This window comes from Aspergillus foveolatus (genome assembly GCF_047715535.1).
Source record: "Aspergillus foveolatus strain CBS 279.81 unplaced genomic scaffold BDW70scaffold_2, whole genome shotgun sequence".
Lineage (NCBI taxonomy): Eukaryota > Fungi > Ascomycota > Eurotiomycetes > Eurotiales > Aspergillaceae > Aspergillus > Aspergillus foveolatus.
The window spans coordinates 714,731-734,298 of NW_027396066.1; the positions used below are offsets into that span (position 1 = coordinate 714,731).

Genomic DNA, 19,568 nt, shown 5'->3' on the forward strand with positions numbered 1-19,568 from the left:
GGCGAGTATTCTCGAGTCCGGAATGAAGTCAACGCAAGAGCGAAGTCGTCGTCCCGCTCGGACTATTTTTTCTCCCGTTATCTAGTCATGTGACGATCATCGCGGGCACGCGAGACGCCTTTCCTAAACGGGCATGATGGTTTAACGTCACTACACATTCCTATCAGTGAGGGCAATTGCAGCCTGGGCAATAGGTCAGAAGACAAAATGAAGCTCGATCTTTCCGTCTACCTCGTCACAGACTCCACCCCCCCAATCCTCAAGGGGCGGGACCTGTGTGCTGTAGTGGAAGAAGCCGTCAAAGGAGGTACGACACCTCCCCTCCTGTTGTACTCTATTGACGCTTGGCAATGCAGGTGTAACGGTGGTCCAATATCGGGACAAAAAGAGCGACACAGGGGCTCAGATCGAAACTGCCCGAAAGCTTCACCGGATTACTCAGGCCCACGGTGTGCCCTTGATCATCAACGACCGGGTTGATGTTGCTCTTGCTGTGGGCGCTGAGGGGGTGCATCTCGGCCAGGATGATATGGGTATGTTCCATTTTGCTAATTGGACGATAAGCTGAGATCCCTAGTCATTTCGGAAGCAAAGAAGCTTCTACCGAAAAATGCAATTATTGGCATTAGCGCCTCGTCTATTGAAGAGGCGCAGGCGGCCGTTGCGGCGGGCGCGGATTACCTGGGTATCGGGACGTTATTCGCTACACCAACGTAAGTTCCGTGCCTGGAAAAGGGAATATATGCTTATCTATCAGGAAAACAAACACCAAGCACATCATTGGCACAGCTGGCACGCAGGCTATCCTTGACTCTATTGCCGAATCTGGCCGCGAGGTAGGAACTGTTTGTATTGGTGGGATCAACCTCTCCAACGTTCAACGGGTACTGTACCAGTCCGCCTCTCCCCGGAAGAGCTTGGATGGCGCTGCTATTGTTAGCGCTATCATGGCCGCAGATGATCCCAGAGCGGCGGCGGCAGAGCTTTCCCGGGCCATCGCGACCCCGCCGCCATTTGTACGCAAGGTGGAAGGGCCTTTGGTCCGCGATGTTGCAGGTTTGCTCGAGAACGTACCGCATGTTGTTCAAAAAATGGTTGAAGTCCACCCGTTGGTCCACAACATGATCAACTTCGTCGTCGCCAACTTTGTCGCCAATGTCACGTTAGCTATGTGAGTTACGCTAGCATCGAGTTGATGGCTTACTAACCAGTGTAGCGGTGCATCGCCGATTATGTCGCCGTATGGCGACGAGGCCACGGACTTGTGCCAGTTTGACGGTGCCCTGCTCATCAACATGGGCACTCTGACTAGCCAGAGTCCTTCCGAGTACCTCAAGGCTATTCGAGCGTACAACCAACGCGGCAACCCAGTGGTGTATGATCCGGTAGGCGCCGGTGCGACTCAGATTCGACGGGGGGTTGTCAAGGAGCTCATGGCCGGGGGATACTTTGATCTCATTAAAGGCAACGAAGGAGAAATCCGCCAGGTCGCGGGCAGCACTGTCGTTCAGCAACGAGGTGTTGACAGCGGACCTAGTACGCTTGACCACCAAGGTAAGGCACGGTTGGCCCGTGACCTTGCTCGGCGAGAAAGTATGCATCCCTGCACATGTGTACAAATCGGCCCCTAACTTTGATCAGAAAACGTCGTTCTCTTGACCGGCGCCGTGGATTACCTTAGCGACGGCGAACGGGTCATTGCCGTTGGGAACGGACATGAACTTCTCGGCCAGGTCACTGGAGTATGTTTGCATTTGCCCCATCTGCTGAAACACATGTCTAACTCAATTCAGACTGGTTGCGCTGTCGGTACAGTGGCCGGATGTTTCATCGCGGCCAATCCAACTGATAAGTTCCTTGCAGTTCTCTCAGCCCTTCTGATGTATGAGATTGCTGCGGAGAACGCCGCTGCAAGAGACTCCGTCCGCGGCCCTGGAAGCTTTGCTACGACTTTCATCGACGAGTTGTACGCTATCCGTCAAGCGGCTCTGAAGGGAGACCACAGCTGGTATGCGGGACGGGCCAAAGTTCAAGAGATATCTTTATAGATGTGGAGACCGTATTCTCTCTTTCGATATGTGTAATTAGTCTCGATTGGGTAGCCCGATTATATACAAACCCTACTACACATAGATTTCGTGCCCTCCCGCACAAACATGAAAACAATCAGCTACATACGGCTTCTAACAGTCTATTGCTTTTTCAACTATTGTATGAACTACATTATTTGAGCTCTAGCATTCCAATGCTAGGTTTCCCGGACCTCTTCCTGACGCCGCATATACTTTGACGGGACAACGTTGTTCCGACCGGCGGGGAGTCAGGCATGTGGTTGGTCAGGCATGATTCGGCACACTTTTTATGGGAATGACTCCAGCAGACCACCTGAAAGATCCCTCCTACTAGGGATCCCGCATTTAGCTAAACTGTCTCTCTTCAATCCATTTTCGACCCTTATTCGGGTCTCCAGAGTTTTCCCCAGGACAGCGTATCCTCTTGCGAATACTCTGCGAGTTAATCACGTCACCCCTCTCCTCAGACCACCTGCAAAGTACCCCGCCTACACCTTCGCAAACATGGCTATCAACTCCGCCCCCGAGAGCTCCCTCCTCTCGCTCCTCTACCGCTCATACCCCGCAGCCATCTCACCCGACGAGACCGAGCCTGACCTTTTTGCGGTGAATCCTAAGATCTTCCCTGGTGTGACCTACAATGCTTCCGATGAAGCGGACATCAAGCAATGGCTGGCCACAACTTCTAGCCTCCAGAGCGCTCTCAGCAAAGACGACAAGTCTGCAATTTCAGACCTCCTTGCTCAGATCAACACCCATCTCGCCACACGGACAACTCTTCTTGGAAACAAAGCATCCGTTGCAGATGTCGCAGCTTACGCCCTCCTTGCGCCTGTAATCGAGAAATGGTCTCCGGAAGAACGCACAGGAGAGAATGGATACCACAATATTGTCCGCCACGTCGACTTCGTCCAGAACAGCCGTGTCTTTTCGCTGCAGATCCCCGATGAGGAGAAGGTCAAGATTGACGTGAACGACGTCCGATTCGTACCCAAGCCCGTCGACCCCAAGGCCGAGAAGGAGCGCAAGAAGAAGGAAAAGGCTGCTGCACAGGGCGCCGGAGCCGAGCAGACTGTTGTTGTTGGGCAAACCAAGCCCGAGAAGGCTGCTCCCGATGCCGCCGCCGCCGGCAAGGCCGAGGGCAAGCCCAAGAAAGAGAAGAAAGAAAAGAAGGAGAAGCAGCCGAAGCCTGCTCCTGCTCCCGCAGCGCCTCCTTCCCCATCTCTCATCGACCTCCGTGTCGGTCATATTCTCCGTGCCGTCAACCACCCCAACGCCGACTCACTTTACGTCTCCACCATCGATTGTGGTGATGCTCCTGGCTCAGACAACACATCTGTGGATGAGGAGACTGGCAAGACCGTCCGTACAGTATGCTCTGGCTTGAATGGCCTAGTTCCCCTGGAGGAGATGCAGGGCCGCAAGATTGTCGCCGTCTGTAACCTCAAGCCCGTTACCATGCGTGGCATCAAATCCGCTGCCATGGTCCTGGCTGCTTCCCCCCGCGTCGCTGAGGGCGAGGACTCTCACGCTGGCCCCGTTGAGCTTGTTACTCCTCCCGCAGATGCCCCTGCCGGCGACAGGATATACTTCGAGGGCTGGAACGACGGCGAGCCTGAAAAAGTACTCAACCCCAAGAAGAAGGTCTGGGAGACTTTCCAGCCTGGTTTCACTACAACGGATTCGTTGGAGGTTGCGTTTGACAGCAGCGCCGTCCCTGTTGCTCAAAGCCAGGAGGGCAAGCCTGCGCTGGGTAAGCTGGTCGCTAAGTCGGGTGGTGTATGCACAGTCAAGACTCTGAAGGGTGCTACTGTGCGGTAAATCCGAAGTAACAGTAGTTTATCAAAATATCAATGAATTAGCAGTTTCAGGCCAAATATTTCAAACTCCCCGTAAGCTACTAGTCACGTGACCACCTTGCTGTCGAGGGGCACATCACATGATCGGTTTGATTGCCCCACGTTTTTGTCCTGATTCACAGCGGGGTTGATTTTCACCGCGACCAGCTTTCTCCTTTCCATTCCAGTCAATTGGGTTGAATATCCTCACGATGGCCGAGACTCCCGCGACCGCCGACAAAGTAGTTGCTGAGCAGGATATCAACCCCTGGTCTGTCGCAGGTGGCACTGATGCGAGCGGCAACGCCATCCAAATCGACTACGAGGCTCTTTCAAAGTAAGCAAGGAGAGCATACCTTATTGAGATTTCATCGTCTAACTCACGCATTCAATTCAGAAAATGGAACACATCCCTTATTGACCAGGCCCTTCTCGACCGCTTCGAAAGGGTCACCGGACACAAACCGCACCGCTGGCTCCGGCGCGGACTGTTCTTCAGCCATCGCGACTTCGAGAAGATCCTCACAAAGAAGGAGAAGGGCGAGCCGTTCTTCCTCTACACCGGTCGTGGCCCCAGTTCAGGGAGCTTGCACCTGGGACACACAATCCCTCTTACCTTCACCAAATGGCTGCAGGATGTATTTGACGTGCCTCTCGTGTTCATGCTTACGGATGACGAGAAGGCCCTGTTCAAGGATAGCCTTACGTTCGAAGAGACGTTGCACTACGCTATGGAGAACGCCAAGGACATAATTGCACTCGGATTCGACCTGAAGAAGACCTTCATTTACAGTGATTTGAAGTATGTCAGTAACCACTTCCTGATGAACACCTGGGAGTTCTCGAAACTGGTCACCTTCAACCAGGTTCGTGGGGCCTTTGGATTCAATGAGAGCACGAACATCGGTCGCATTTTCTTCCCGTCTGTGCAGTGTGTTGCTGCGTTCGCTACGTCATATCCTGAGATCTGGACGGACGAGCCTCTGAAGGAGCGCAAGAAGGAGATTGCTGAGATCCAGTGCTTGATCCCTATGGGTATCGACCAGGATCCCTATTTCCGTCTCCTTCGTGATAATGCGCACAAGATGCGCTTCCCTTCTCCAAAGCCTGCGCTCATTCACTCGAAGTTCTTGACTGCCTTGCAGGGTGCTGGTGGCAAGATGTCATCGTCTGACCCCAACTCTGCTATTTTTATGACAGACACAGCTAAGCAGATAAAGGTATGTCAGCTGAGTGAACTAAGCATCTAGTACAGGCTAACAATTTTAGACCAAAATTAACAAGTACGCCTTCAGCGGTGGCCAAGTCAGCATTGAAGACCACCGCCGCCTAGGCGGAAACCCCGACGTTGACGTTTCTTACATCTACCTGACGTACTTCGAGGATGACGACGCCAAGCTCGAGGAGATTTACAAGAGCTACAAGAGCGGTGAGCTCCTGACCGGTGAGCTCAAGGCGCTGGCGATCAAGAAGCTACAGGAATACGTCGCCGAGTTCCAGGACCGGAGGAAGGAGGTTACGGATGAGCTGCTCGAGAAGTACATGACTCCCCGGCGGCTGGAGTGGAGCGGAACCGCGCGTCCGAAAATCAAATAGAGATATTTGAGATACACAATACCCATTAGTTTTGGAATGCATCAACAGCGTTGTTACCGGCTACTTCCCATTGTTTCTCTTTTCGCACTTGATATACAGGATTATGACACCATGCCCACATAGTAAGCTGACTGACTATAGGCCACCATTCTTCTTTCCGATGGCGATTATTTCCCTCCCTTTGAAGCTATGCGGAATAGCATTCCCTGGTCCTCTATAACATAGGCAGCCAACTTGCTCTAGCGTCAGCTGCAGGATGCTATATCAGATGGCCTGCGTTCCGGGGTTCGTTCCGCAACTGGAAGGTCCGGAGCCCTGAGCGCGTCCGCACAGAGGAGAACGAGTAGCTACGAAGGGAGTACTGGATAAGGATTCGTGCCCGTGCTTTCGGGGGGATTGGACCAGCCTCTTCTTAATGTCGTGTTTTGCTCGCGCAGCTGACATCTTCAGGATCTGGATACCAATACAAGGGAGCCTTGGAAAGCCTTGGCAGTATGCGGCAAGACCAAGAGCAAGGCAGCCAGACAATTTCGAAGACTTGCAACTGGAGAGGTCTTGTTACGGCCAAGGCAGGATTAATACAGTTTGTCATGTCTTCAGCACTCCTCATGGGTATTCCGCACTTATTTTCAAACGCCTGCGGCAGGGGTAGACGCAGCTTGTGAGGGGCTAGGGGGTCATCGCAATCTTACAGAAAAAGCAAATAGCGAAGTGCTTTCTGTGCTTGCGGCAGTCGCGGTCGACTATACCACAAACATTGCCCGCAATTGACCAAACAGGAGCTGAAATCAGACGTTACTTTCTGCCTCACCAACTGACACCAAGGCCATTGAGTGTCTTAGGCAAAGATGAAATGGGAAGCTCATTCATATCTCCGCACATTGGCTATATCGTGCCGTTCTTCCCGGCCACTGCCTCAATGTAACCATGACCATGGACACGAACGCGGAGAACACGAAATCCAGCCAATCATGCGCTATCTCTCTTCTTTATCGAGAGCCGGGGCCCAATATATAATGATCTCGTGAACAACTTTTCCATCAGTGCGTGCACCAGTGGTATGCGAGCAGCACCGCCTTCAGCCCCCTGCATAAGTTAGTTTCGTTGCATCCACGCTGCTGGGACGGCCCGTCGTCCGCTTGACCTATTTTAGTTACTCTTGGAGCCAATTATATGACGCGGTCAGCAAATTAACACGCTAGGCATCCCCGAGACCGGGGTATTGATCCTGCGACTCAGTCAAAAGCTGGCTGAGAACAGGGCCGCAGAAGGGCTAGCCATTCTCTTCATTCGCCCTTGAACAAGGCCTCTTTAAGGAGGAGCTGACGACCTTGCTGCACTGCGTCTCACGCCTTATGACCCTGGAGGGTTCCTCCTCCAGATTCTATCGTAGGGGGCGAAGATGCCGGTCGCATTCTTCTGTTCAGTTCATTTTACATCGTCAAGCCACATCACCGATCTGAAATGTTTTGCCTACAAAGCCAACGAGGCTCGTTGCGGGAGAACACTCTCCTCAAGGCGCCTTTCTCGCATTGACGAACTTCATGCGAAGCTTGACAGCGGGACCGAAGAGCACATCGATGATGACGAACGGTACCGTATTCTTGAGGAGCTTGCATCTATATGTCTTTGCGGGAGTCATAACAAAGAATATTATGTGAGAGCTGCGGTGCATCAGTGGACTGCGGAGCTTCAGTCAAGAACCAATAAAAGCTTCCTCGATAACACGGCAACGAAATCGTCGAACGGTGGCGTATGTACTACTTTGGATGTCAAACGGTATCGTGAGAAAGGTGCTGAGCAGGGAGAGTCAACAAGCACAGAAGCAAAGCAAACCAAAGCAATGAACTTGAAGATGACTCTGAAGTTGCTGGACCAGATCAGTAACGATCCCAATGAGTCCGACCACCTCTACTGCTTTAGCCACCCAACTACACCTGGCTTATTCAAGGTTGGAAGCACTAAACGTATGGGACGGATAACTCAAGAACACGAGCTCTGCTATCCAGAACTAGATCTCTATTGCTTCGATAAATGTCCGAACGCCAAACTCTTCGAGAAGCTCGTGCATGGCGAATTTAGTCAGCATCAACAGCCGAGGATATGCACTAAGTGTCGAACGAAGCCTACAGAGCATAAAGAGTGGTTCAAAGCCCCTGTGGAAGAACTACTGAGCTCCATCAAGGATTGGTCGCAATTTTCGCGCATGCTTTACTGCGACAATACCCAGGCCAGGCTAGATGAGCTGCAAGTTGCCACTGGTGTCGGAAATCTCTCTAAAGATCCAGCCATGTTGCGCAAGTGGGCCAAAGAGAAGGTCGACCTGTGGTTGAGAAAGACGTGCGGTTCTACTGCCGCACGAATAGTTGAGGCTGGGAATACTGCCAAGCTCAGCTATGACTCCGAATATCCTTCTAGTCCGGTACCTGAACTCTCTCCTGGTTCGTCCGCACCCGGAACGCCTGAAAGCCTACTGGATCCTCCTACTCCAACCACCGGTAGCAGGATACGCAAAGAAAGGCATATCTATGTACGGTCAGAGGCAATACTGGAGATGTCAACGGCCAATTCGACCATTTCTTTCCTTTCTAGCACGACAGGTGTGGACGTTGACTCACAAATTACGCTGGTTGAGAGCGCCCAACCTGACGCCAAATCGAGAGACACATTCAGGGATTCGATGCCTGGAGGTTATATCTCAGAATCCACAACCGAAGCAAATACTCCTCGGGGATCAGTAGACGGCGTTGGGGTTGATATGCCGTCAACGCCAACTCCAGCTGCACAGCGCAAAGGCCCGGTTTCCGCTGGGACACGCCCGCTAATTAGCCCTAATCTTGTGCCCGGCCATGTTGCTGGCCCCACCGCGTTCAGCGATTTATCCGGGCAAGGCGCTAAGAAATCAGATGGCTTTGGATTGGTGGAAAGGATGCGGCGTCTTGTATTCAGCCCATAGCACTTGTTGCTCTTGTTTGATTTTCTCTTGAATTTTGGCTCAATGAGACTTGGATATTGCACGGGCCATGTTGGTGCAATTTACCCTATCCTATATTTTGGCGCACACGAGTAGCCCCCTGGAGACTTTGATGAGTATTGGACTCAGTATGAGATGCGGACGATTCCTCTGTAGTATGATGCGCGATTTCGACAACCTTACCAGACCACTATTAATCAGCTTACAGCCTCGTACATCAATGAGCCGTGGCCATCGGTGCCTGCCAGCCGGCAATCAAATAGCAAGTTAAATAATTGTTGGTTTTCAAGATATCAAACCCTATCCAACTCCCGGTCTGGGCCAACCCGGTGGATCCAGCTGGCTCTCCGTCCAAGCAGACCAATGCTGTGTCTATTCAGTATATGGAAGGGGGTCAGAATGAGGTGTTGGTTGTCCGTGCAGCTTTTAACAAAGGAAGCAAAGGTTGTATGCTGCGGTAGTAAGCGAGAGAGATTTGAGTAAGTCTCTCACGCCTTTTCCCGTTTGAACCCATCCTCCCTAGATACTGTATAGCCGTACGTGGCTTGTTCCCAATCGCGCACAATCCATTCCGGTTAACACTCGTCTCCAAAGCCATCAAGCATTCCTTGCTATTAGCTCGTCACATAGGCCAATATCGGATGGACTGCCGTAGCATCTAAATATAAGTCGACGACCAGCTTGGAAAAACCCTTTCTGGCTGCGGTACGGCCAATGGGGGTGTCCTCTAGGGAGAGAACTCTGCGCAAAGGCGTGCCTTCAGGGTCAGCGTCACCCAAGCGGTGTCCGAACCAGACATTGTACAAGGGCGTTCCAGTATTGAGGTCATGATATTGTGAGGGCATCACAGGACGATCTCGTTGGATACTTGAAGTCCAGAGTCTAAGGACAAGTACGGTGGTCTCGTGCTACAGTAGACGCATTATTTTACTTTAAGAGGCCATAACTCACCCTGCTCGCTTTTCCGTTGTATTGACAGGAATTTCTGCAATACAGAGACGCCGCCATCAGGATCAATGCAGAAGGATGTGATATGAGCTGTAGATAGGATCGCCAACCCAGAGGTCCGCGTAGTGCTTTGGTCTGGGTTGAGGCATCGTATAATAGCAAATGCAAGAGAGGTGTAACTGCTCTCTGTCGTGCACCGCAAAGACCGCTGCTAATTATTCTGTTGCTCATCCTCCCGAATAGAGGGCGACGAGGGCGCTGTTCCATATTCTGCGGATGCGTCGTGTTAGTTGCTCGGCGGATCGCGCGTGCTTGAGGACAGCTTAGGTATTAATAGGTAGTTCTTATTCCCTGGCTGGGTATGTGCTTGGTAAAAGCGGCGGATCTAGGTTGGCATCGTAGCAGGGCCCAGAAACATAACAGAGTCCAACCGAGGTCCAGCCAGTCGACAAAAAGTCGCTTGCGAGTTCGTTCGATTCCATGACCGCGTTGGAATCATCATAATAGGTAGATCGGCTAGACGTGTCGAAGAAATCCGTCTTTTTGTGGAGTGTATGTGAGGAGAATCAGGGTCAGAAGTATCTTGAGAACGGTAGAGAAAATGATCGGAGTCGTAGGCAGGACCTGACGGATCAACAAATGAAAGGCGCTTAAGTCCGCTAACCGGTTTTGCGATTGGATATCTCGAGTCTCACTTTTTCCACGTTCCTTATCTTGCGGATGTCAAAGCTGGGCCCTCGCATCTAGTTCAAACCGCTCTTCAGGATTATTGTAGGTATATGTGGCTTCAACGTCACCTGCATGAGCGTCCGCTTGATGGCGTAAGCGATTTTCGGTGTTAGTGCGAGTGGGATGCTGTAGTGTCGTCTTTATGGCCTTTTCCTGTGATTTTATGTCAGTTTTATGTCTAATTCTATGTCTAATTTGGGTAACGAAACTTCTGCCTGTGGGAACTTTTTTAGATGTCCCATACCCGATAATTCTAGGAGTTAATGATTCAAGTTCGAGCTCAGATTCCGTAAGGGGGTAAATCGAATCCTTCCTTTGCTTAGAAGACCCCTCGTGCTCAAGTGTTGTGTTTCCACTGGGAAGTTTACTATAAATTCGTTCGAGTGCTGGGCCGTTCATAGGCTTATCTGGGTGGTGAAGCATCACATGTCTGTGTTTGTTCAGCATTTTATAGAATCAAGGGCCACACTTAGATGATTAAAGGACTGTCACGAGCTAGAGTCGTTGATACTAACAAGTAGCATTGGACTAGAGAAGAGTTCGCTAAGAACTTGTATAGAATAAATGTAATCTGTCTGTACTATACAGGGAATATCTATATTCCTGCTAGTAGAACCCGCAACCCGCGCGGACTGCCGATTTTCCACCTCTATCACATTCGGCAAGTTGTAAAGCATTCAATTCAAGAGCTTGATTGTTTCCCCTTTAAGACGGGACACATTGCGGAGACAATAATCTAGAGACAACTAGCTGTCACAGTGCATGACCAGATACCTGATTCCTGCCTTGATAAAGGTATATATGTGAGAGCAGTGTAGAGCCTTCGGCTCTACATCCTAGTCTTTTGCTGATAGTGCAGTGGTTTAGGCTTCAGAATGCTCCCAGGGGTCGCGCCGTGACACTAGCCAGATTGATAGGCACCTATACTCCCTGACCACTCTTAAGCGTCCAAGTTCGTCGAGCCAACGGCGACAGGATACGTCGGTTTCATAGCGAGCGAGCGCTTCTGACTCGGTCAGTGCGGCAAAATTGCGTAGGCATTGATTCAGGGCCTGAGATATTGTGCCTTTCTCCATGATATCCGTTTTAACGACATGAAAGTCAGGAAGATGGACAGGGTAAGATGAAGCTGATGCGGGTTAAGTAGGCTGGCTGCTGCAGGTGTTTGTTCACTTCGCTCACTCGACGCTCACCGGGCTCAGCTTCAATTTGACATCCAACACAATCCATGCCATGTCCGGAATCGAAGTCGCAGGCCTTGTTTTGGCCGTTCTACCCCTAGTCGTGAACCAGCTGGACAATTACGCCCGTGGAATCGAGACCGTCAGAGGGCTGCGCCGCTACCGATGGGAGCTGGAGAATTACTCCAGCAATCTTAGCGCACAGTACGCTATTTTCCTAAACACCCTCGAGATCTCCCTCCAGGACGTTGTCGACGACCATGACGAGCGGTCAGAACTCATCAAGAACCCAACGGGCAGTGAGTGGAAAGACCCTCAATTACAAGCAGCTTTGACGCAGAAGCTTGGCCGCGACTACAACGCGTTTTCTGGGACAGTGACAGGCTTATGCGCTCTTCTGGATGAGCTCTCAGATAAACTCAATAGGCATAACTCTGATTACTCGAAGGTATGCAATGCCTTGCTAAATTTTGCTTCGCTAACCCGGTTGTGCCCTACGCTGCAGCAATCAAGTCACTAGGTCCTTTGAAATTTCGCAAGATTCTGTCCAAAATCGTCTACGAAGACATACTGAACAGGATCGACAGAGCGAACCAGATCTTAAAAACCCTTACGGAGAAGTCGCAGTTGCTGGGCAAAGCCGCAGGAGCTTCGCCACGGTCGAGAAAGGGCCTGAACCGCCATCGCGATGGCCGTCGTCACGCGCGAGCTCTGTGCAATAATCCTGGTGTAGAGTCAGGGATGGAAATATTCCTGCAGAGATAACCATACGGTCTGCTTTCGTCTGGACGCCAATACCGTTGATTGCTTGGGGAGCGCCGACCGAGCAAAGAGGACTCGTTTTCCTATGATGCTCTCGGCCGCAAACAGGGCCCACCAGGCTCATTCGCAAAGGCAATGGCATGAAGTCGAGCTCCAACCGGAGCTAGTCGAAGATACAGTTCCTGTCAGCATTCGGGAAGCGTCAGTGTCAGTCTCGGCTGGAAAACGCAGTGTTCAATTTGCGTCAACTTCGACGGTCTGCGTTGAGACAGTGCACAAAGCGCCACACATAGCTGGCCCTACTGGCGATCTTTGCTCTACACTGAGTAGTGTCAAGGTGATGAGTCTCCCAGCGCCGCAAGACAACCTTGGGTATATCCTCAACCAGTCCAGTACCGCAAGTTATAACATGCGCCGTCTGCGCTGCATCGAGCGAGACATCGACTTATACTCTTTACAAGACATACTTTCTGGGTCAAGTGGGGTGCAAGCCTCGGCTGAACTGAGCCGACGAGATAGACTATACCTCGCTGCCGTGCTCGCCTGCGGAGTTCTGCAGCTCCATGGAAGCTGGCTAAAGCAAGAGTGGGGGACGAGAGATGTTCTTTTTGCTGGGCGCACGCCTCACGGATCCGTCGCTTTCGAACACCCGTACCTAGTTTGGCCTGTTTCTAGCTCCTGCACTTACGAAAGCGTTGATGCGTCAACCAGCAACAGAATTAAAAATGAAATTCTGCTACCGCTTGCAATTGCCCTCATTGAGCTATCGCTGGGGAGAACCATATCGGCCCTTCGCCGAATGGAGGACCACGATCCAATCGAGGCCCAGATGCATTTTAATACTGCTACACGGGTACTCCGAAATGTGTACTGCGAGAGTGGTTCAAACTATGGCGAGGTCGTCAAAGAGTGTTTATATTGGTCCCGCAACAAGGGAGAGCGATTCGATGACCCGCAATTTGATGAATAGGTTTTCGACATGGTCGTCTGTCCTCTTCTCAGAGATTTTGATTACTTCGAAGGAGTTTCACACATGCAATAGCATGATACCCAGTCAAAGCGAGCTTCCAGACTGATTCTTTCGGAGTAAGAGATACCCCGTACCATGAAGCAACGTGAGACCCCGACTAAGATCTTTCCCTGATATCGGCAGGCGGCATATACTTTGAGGACCAGAGCGACTCCTTTGTACAGTAGCCGCAATGGCAACAAAGGAGGTCATTGGCTATGAGCCAGTTTGTGAGTAGAAGAAGGCACTGTATAAGGTTATGTCCCTGGGAAGTCGCACTGGGGTGGGGTACGCCCTTCTTTTCTTTTCCAGATCTGCCTTCTACACTCAATAACCCAGTCTATAAGAATGATTGCTCACTCTCACAGGGAGCCTTTGAAGACTCGAAGGACGGACGCCTAGGAGAGACGCGCAAGGAGACTGCGAAACATGGCCTTTGAGCCTGCAGAGCTGCTTGTCTTGCGTGGGACCTTTCGGGTGATGTCGAAGGATTGTTTCGGGCCATTCAACAGTAAGACAAAAGAGATTACTCAGTGGCCCCCACTCCGTCTAGACAGGGCAGGGGTGTCACTCCTTCTGTCCACTGGCCTAGCCCGCGTTGTTGGATATAATCGTATGATTGCTAAGGAACTTTCAAAAATTTGTCTATCGGCTCTCCAATGCAAGAGGTTTTTGCTTGCGCAAGTAGATCCGGGTACCCTGTTGCCAATACAGATTGTTAGACAGTGGTATGTCACCCAATTTATATAGACTTTCCGTGACTAGGATGGATATGCTCCGCAGACCCCTGCTCTCTTCGCTAGTGGTTACTGAATATATTACATATTTTATTTCCCGAATGGCTTGGGCCCAAACCCATGTGATTGATCCCCTCGCTTAGAATGTGTCTTCGCATAGCCGCATCTCTTAAATCTGAAGCCGCTGCCTAGTCCTCCTCCCACTCAGATTCTCTGCTCTCTCTCTCTTCATCAACCGAGTATCGTTTACCTAGATAGGCAACATGACTGAGCAGACCCTCCCCGATTACGTCCTAGACCCCAATGCCGTCCTCAGCGACACGGCTGCCAGCTGGCGCTACGGCAGACTCCCCGATTATACCAAGACCCGCGAGTTTTACGAGAAGAGTCTGTCTTCCTTCTCTTTGCCTCCCAGTCTATTGACCGAGGACTCAAATATGTAACGTTTAGGCTGACCTCTGCAGCAAAAACAACATCCCACCCCACCACCTCGCTCGCAGCCCTCGTCCAGAACCTGGTGAAGAACTGGGAAATCGAAGCTTCATTTAAGACATCTCTAGATGACTGGCGCACAATCAACCCAGAAACGTACACATTTTCCCTAAATGGCGGTCCCGCTCAACCAGGCGAACATATGCTGCGAGTAGGAACATACAACGCGCTCATCAACGCGAATGAATATTACGATCCCGAACAGAATGATTTCGAGGGCAGCCATAAAGCGTTCAAGAGGATGATGCCGACCTTTGCGTGGGAGGTTAAGGAGGTTTATTGCGGACCGCCGGTTGTGGTGGCGCGCTGGAGGCATTGGGGGGTGATGAAGGGGGATTATGTCGGGAAAAACGGGTAAGTTTACGGTACTCCGTGGTTTCGGTACTCTGGAGGTGATAGTAGGTACGAAGGATGAGGGATCTGCTGATCTGATGATTGATCTTAGTCGCGGCGAGGTCGTTAGGGTCAAGGCGCATGGGGGTCCGATTGATATTGAAGGGATTGTGGTGGCCAAGGTAAACGAGAAGCTGCAGCTCGAGAAGATAGATGTTTGGTTTGACCCGATGGAGATGTTCAGGCAGATCGCACGGGAAGAGCAAGGAGAAGAACTGAGTCGAGGCGATTCTGCTACCGCTGCGCCTGGAGACCTTGCAGGTGCTTGTCCGGCCATGCGAGCTGGCAGCGAATAAGTGGCAGAGATGTGGTGACTGCAGGAGTGTTTGTGTCTATTATTCATAAATTGCCTGTATGAGCCAAATGATTTGTAAGTACATGGTAGGTGCATGCCTGAATAGAGATAGGGAGGAGTATGTAACCCAAGAACCAATTTCCAGTATGAGTATAGGGCTTTTGGGCTTAGCCCTAAAACGCCAGTGTATGCCGATGTTCCCATCTCTCAAACCATAATTCGGAAACCATACCCCTTCATATTACTTTCACACCTGCACAATATGAGCGAGTCTAAGTGATGCTTGCATCTTTAAGACATGCACGCACCGCCCGAATCTATATGTTCATAATATGAGTTTTGGGCACTGAACCAATGAAACTTGTATAGGATCCATACTGATGATTCGCAAGAGGAAATCCAATAGAAGCTAACAGAGATTCACGAGTACAGACTAACTGTATGAAGCTCAAAAGACTCAAGGTCCTCCAAGGTGCAGTCTCGTATTGACTAGAGGCAGGTATAACCCTACTGTAAACGTCGCCCAGTCACCCAGCTGCGAAGGTAAGGTCGAAATCAACATCCGTGCCAATATCATGAAACCACAGAATATGACAAGACCTCGTCCAGATTACTTCTTCGCAATGATCAGTCTTCAACCCTTAATCAGAGGCCTGGTCCGTGGCGCCTCTACAGTGTTCCTTCCAGTCCCAGCACAAGACGTGTGCTTCCAAGCTCATAAAGAAAGCTGTCAATTATGAAGAAGAGAATACGCGAAGCCGAACTCGATCGAACGATCTAACAAACTTCTGAGGCATATCTCTTCGGTCTCTTTGAGACTTCATCCCCGTGTATCAGCGAAGGATGCCTGCCATAGTACGTGTACTGTGAACTGGCTCAGTATCGCCCAAATATCAGGAGATATTGGTGCTCTTCCATGTGATTACTTCGCTTGGGGTTATATTTATATATGAAGCGCCAGATGGCTGTTCTCCTACTTGACAATCTCAATATTCTGGATTGATTCGAGACTCGCTAGTTCCAAGAATCTCTCGGGGTATTTGAGGATAGAGAACGCGGAGAATGTTTCCAAGAGCTTCTCGTCGTCGCTGTCCTAGTGGGAGGAAACTCTAGCGGTCCAGATTCATTGCGAAGGCGCTGAGCCTATGATGGTGCTCTCGTGTTGAGCAGTTGATACGGGCATTGAGCTGCCGGACTCTTCAAACAGTCCCCTTGCCGGTTCTGTGCGTCGATACCACCGAATAACTAAGAGCACTTTGCGAATTTATAGTGTTGCAACTAAGGTCTGTGGCTGATACCAATTTTCGGATTCCAGCATTATATAGGAGATAGTTTCGATTTTGATCGAAGCCTTGAATATTACCCCATTGGTCCTGTTTAGTCCGTATCCAGAAATAGTTGGTAGTCACTCCTAGGAGTATGGACAAGCCACCGCTGCTGTTTTGCGGCCTCTACGGTTCACGCTCATTCCTCGCCTAGATCGTCAAGACTTATGTGATTGGTATGGGCATGGAATTCCCTACGTGATCTTCACTGTCTACCGGCTTTCAGATGTGCTGTACATATCACAATGTTCGGCGACCGGCCAAATTCCATGTTTACAGCACAGGGACATAGTAAAGATTTTCCATTTTGCAATATAGGAAGGTCGTAGGGAATCGGAAACACTAGGTTTACTTGAGAGTACGGTGTGCTAGACCATTTGTGCCGTGCCTGCTCGGATTATATATCGACTATATTGCTATAATCCTGTTACTCAGCGTTGAGCGGATAACATGCTGAGAAAAGTACCGCACTAGTACTTCCCAGGCAGCCATCGACTTCTAGGATGAAGAACTGTGAACGATACATTAGCTAAAGAGCTAACTAGCTATCATGGAAAAGGTGTAGGTAGCCATACCGCGAATGCATGAAGCAATGGCCCATACGCCATCCGCCGCACTGGCGAATAGGTTGCCAACCTTGGGGTTCCACACTACAGTGGTTGGAACTTCTCGATTGAGTATGAGGTACTTCTCACCCATTCCAAGGCATCCTCTCGCTGATTCTTGTTCGCTGAGAGGCCCTCTAGCTGTAAAGCTACTGAAACCCGCACGTCTTCGGATGGGGCGAACGGACCCTTGTCAGCAGCGTAACAGACTATCCAGACACAGCCCTAGAGTACATAACAAGACCGGCCTGCCTTATCACTATGGATCAGGCAAAGTACCAGATGCGGGGAAAAGGAAATCGCTGTAGAACGGGGGTTTCACTTTAACAAGCTGGCTCTCCGCACGAGGAAGCAGGATTGTCCCCGCACCGCGCCATCAATACATAAGGCCTTTCCTATCAGTCCACCTATTTTCCTTCATTTCCCGCGGGCACATACAGATATCAAGCCTTTCCGCGGGAATCAATGTATCGTAGCCCTCCGCATCTAAAGCTGAGTATCAGGTTGGCCAGATGCCATGGGCCAAGTTCTCCGCTTGGTCAATTGGAGAAGTGGCGAAGTATTCGTGACGCTCGTTACCAGGCTATGGTTTTATTGTGTTTTGTCGGGCAGGCAGTTTAATATGACTGCCTGGTAGCCTTAGCGGCGATAGGCCGTCTTCTAGGCTACAACGGAACGGTAAGGAATGGAGGTCTCCTCAACAGAGAGACCATGTTGTCGTAGGCGGCGTGACTGGATGAGTAGGCCAGGTCAGCTCAGTAAAAACAAAAAATAAGGAAAAGAGAAAGATAAAAGGGAAAATTACTTTTATCATATTTGACGACTCTAACCAAATGCAGTCATTGTTGTCACCATAGAACCTAGTCTATCCAACTCTAGGTACGTACAGCAAGTATCTACTTCCTCTTCCATTTGAGAGAGCCCGACATCTCCTGCCAGAAGCTCACCGATGGTTCAACCACACTCAGCTCCTCCTCGTACCGATCAATCTCAGGCGCCTCCCAGATCAGATCTGTCTCAAGCGGTGTGACAAACCTGGTCCGTTTCACCAATTTCCAGCCCAGGAACAAGACCGGCGCAAGAAGGACCATCGTGTAGTTGGTAAAGAAGGTCTCTACACTCCAGGGGGTGAAACTCTCGTAGCCGAAACAGCAGACCACGGTGAACATCCACGCAAAGCCGAGGTAGCCGCAGTACGGCTGGAACCAACCAGTGTAAGGGAGCGAGGAGCGGTCGAATCCTTGGGCAACAGTCGCACGGTAGAAGAAGATGTACGTGAGGGTGATGATGACGTAGTTGATAAGACCGGCAGCCGTGATGATGTTTGTGAGCCACGTGAGGACCGTGGAGGAACTGTCGCCCATCTGGAGGAAGGATAAGAACGGGAAGATCATTACAACAAGGAAGCAGTAGATGGGAACGCCCTGCTTGGTGCACTTGCGGAGGATGCGTGGGGCTCGGCCTTCTAGGGCTAGGGAATGCAGGATACGGGTCGCTGTATAGGTGTAGGTGTTTCCGGCGCTGAAAATGGAGGTGATCAAAAGGGCGTTGACGACATGCGGTAGACCTTCAATGGACATGTTTTTCATGGCGATTACATAGGGCGAGGCGGCGGCGGTGCCGGAGCCTTCGCCGTCACCGAAATGGATGGCGCGTAGGGTGGGATCCGCATAGGAGACGACAATACCGCAGCAAAGGGCGGAGCCTATGAAGAACACAATGAATCGGAAATACACGGTCTGGAAGGCCGCTCTAATGTATCTGCGAGGGTGTTTGGCCTCCGCTGCCACCATGGAGATATACTCGGGTCCCACGCAGGCAAACCCGGCAGACCAGAGGCAGGCGAGGAAACCCTCAAAACGACCAAGGTTGCCGGAGTGGATGTATTCGGCGAATGCGCCGGGCTTGTTCCAGTTCCTGAACCCGTATACGTCGTGCTGCGGGTTCCCGCCGACCATGGTGACGAACGTAAACGCGAAGAGCATGAGGATAAGAATCACTTTTCCGCCGGAGAGCCAGAACTCGGCTTCTCCATACGCCCGGACGGCGAGGATGTTCAAAAGCCTAGCCGGTCAGTCTTTCGTGAGGGAGCACCGCATGGACCGTGCGAACGTACCCATAAATTATTACACATGCTAAACAAATACTCCACACGGGAATATCGTCCCTCCAGTAGGTCAAGACCACATTGATGGCCGTGATCTCGAACGGGATCAGCAGCGCCTCGTACAAGAAGAAGTTCCAGCCAGCCATGAAACCCCAGGCATCGTCGACCCATTTACCGGCCAAGCGGATAAACCCTCCCTCGACTGGCTGGTATACGGACATCTCCGTCAGGCAGTTATTGACCATCGCCAGGAAACAGCAGTGGATGAACCAAGAGATCAAAAGGGATCCCGAGCCGCCCTTGGCCAAGCCGGCGCCGATAGAGACGAATGTCGCGGTACCGATTGAGCCTCCTATGGCGATCAATTGGATCTGGCGGTTTCCCAGTCGACGGTGCAGGCCAGAGCCCGTTGCGAGGATGGGCTCAGCCCGTACTTCAGAGCCATCGTTAGTGTTGCTCTTTTCGAGGTCTGGTTTTGGATTCATCGTGACGGGTCTTGGGAGGC

At 51.1% G+C, this 19,568-nt stretch overlaps 6 protein-coding genes across 6 annotated transcripts; 5 read left to right on the forward strand and 1 right to left on the reverse strand.

The window, feature by feature from the left end:
- Positions 1 to 207: 207 nt before the first annotated feature.
- On the forward strand, positions 208 to 5,506 carry BDW70DRAFT_146855 (uncharacterized protein; the record flags this gene model as incomplete). The annotated part of the gene is made up of 11 exons (XM_073738636.1): positions 208 to 307; positions 357 to 533; positions 578 to 713; positions 758 to 1,171; positions 1,217 to 1,593; positions 1,642 to 1,742; positions 1,794 to 2,008; positions 2,378 to 3,884; positions 4,099 to 4,247; positions 4,308 to 5,130; positions 5,180 to 5,506. The coding sequence occupies 11 exons, from the start codon at positions 208 to 210 to the stop codon at positions 5,504 to 5,506; spliced, it is 4,326 nt and encodes a 1,441-aa protein (XP_073600724.1).
- Positions 5,507 to 6,721: 1,215 nt separating this feature from the next.
- BDW70DRAFT_39395 (GIY-YIG nuclease family protein) lies at positions 6,722 to 8,507 on the forward strand. Its single transcript, XM_073743916.1, has one exon. The coding sequence runs from the start codon at positions 6,909 to 6,911 to the stop codon at positions 8,460 to 8,462; it is 1,554 nt and encodes a 517-aa protein (XP_073600725.1). The 5' UTR covers positions 6,722 to 6,908; the 3' UTR covers positions 8,463 to 8,507.
- A 2,883-nt stretch (positions 8,508 to 11,390) lies between these two features.
- BDW70DRAFT_155572 (uncharacterized protein) lies at positions 11,391 to 12,103 on the forward strand (the record flags this gene model as incomplete). Its single annotated transcript, XM_073740054.1, has 2 exons — positions 11,391 to 11,786; positions 11,852 to 12,103. 2 exons carry the CDS (start codon positions 11,391 to 11,393, stop codon positions 12,101 to 12,103), a joined length of 648 nt encoding a protein of 215 aa, XP_073600726.1.
- An 85-nt stretch (positions 12,104 to 12,188) lies between these two features.
- On the forward strand, positions 12,189 to 13,070 carry BDW70DRAFT_155573 (uncharacterized protein; the record flags this gene model as incomplete). Its single annotated transcript, XM_073740055.1, has 1 exon — positions 12,189 to 13,070. One exon carries the CDS (start codon positions 12,189 to 12,191, stop codon positions 13,068 to 13,070), a length of 882 nt encoding a protein of 293 aa, XP_073600727.1.
- Positions 13,071 to 13,888: 818 nt separating this feature from the next.
- On the forward strand, positions 13,889 to 15,160 carry BDW70DRAFT_126913 (uncharacterized protein). Its single transcript, XM_073735169.1, has 3 exons — positions 13,889 to 14,233; positions 14,311 to 14,692; positions 14,784 to 15,160. The coding sequence occupies exons 1-3, from the start codon at positions 14,110 to 14,112 to the stop codon at positions 15,025 to 15,027; spliced, it is 750 nt and encodes a 249-aa protein (XP_073600728.1). The 5' UTR covers positions 13,889 to 14,109; the 3' UTR covers positions 15,028 to 15,160.
- A 2,612-nt stretch (positions 15,161 to 17,772) lies between these two features.
- Positions 17,773 to 19,563, reverse strand: BDW70DRAFT_126914 (amino acid permease/ SLC12A domain-containing protein). The gene is made up of 2 exons (XM_073735170.1): positions 19,073 to 19,563; positions 17,773 to 19,020 (listed from the first exon to the last, which is right to left on the reverse strand). The coding sequence occupies exons 1-2, from the start codon at positions 19,546 to 19,548 to the stop codon at positions 17,853 to 17,855; spliced, it is 1,644 nt and encodes a 547-aa protein (XP_073600729.1). The 5' UTR covers positions 19,549 to 19,563; the 3' UTR covers positions 17,773 to 17,852.
- Between the last annotated feature and the right edge of the window lie 5 nt (positions 19,564 to 19,568).

What these genes read in the sequence shown, in the direction of transcription:
- BDW70DRAFT_39395 (XM_073743916.1), top strand. Translation starts at nt 6,909, where the DNA reads ATGCCGGTCGCATTCTTCTGTTCAGTTCATTTTACATCGTCAAGCCAC.
- BDW70DRAFT_126914 (XM_073735170.1), bottom strand. Translation starts at nt 19,548, where the DNA reads ATGAATCCAAAACCAGACCTCGAAAAGAGCAACACTAACGATGGCTCT. An exon ending in GCATGTGTAATAATTTATGG is followed by an intron (nt 19,021 to 19,072) that starts GTACGTTCGCAC and finishes CTGACCGGCTAG; the next exon opens with GCTTTTGAACATCCTCGCCG.
- BDW70DRAFT_126913 (XM_073735169.1), top strand. Translation starts at nt 14,110, where the DNA reads ATGACTGAGCAGACCCTCCCCGATTACGTCCTAGACCCCAATGCCGTC. An exon ending in CCGCGAGTTTTACGAGAAGA is followed by an intron (nt 14,234 to 14,310) that starts GTCTGTCTTCCT and finishes TGACCTCTGCAG; the next exon opens with CAAAAACAACATCCCACCCC. An exon ending in GATTATGTCGGGAAAAACGG is followed by an intron (nt 14,693 to 14,783) that starts GTAAGTTTACGG and finishes GATTGATCTTAG; the next exon opens with TCGCGGCGAGGTCGTTAGGG.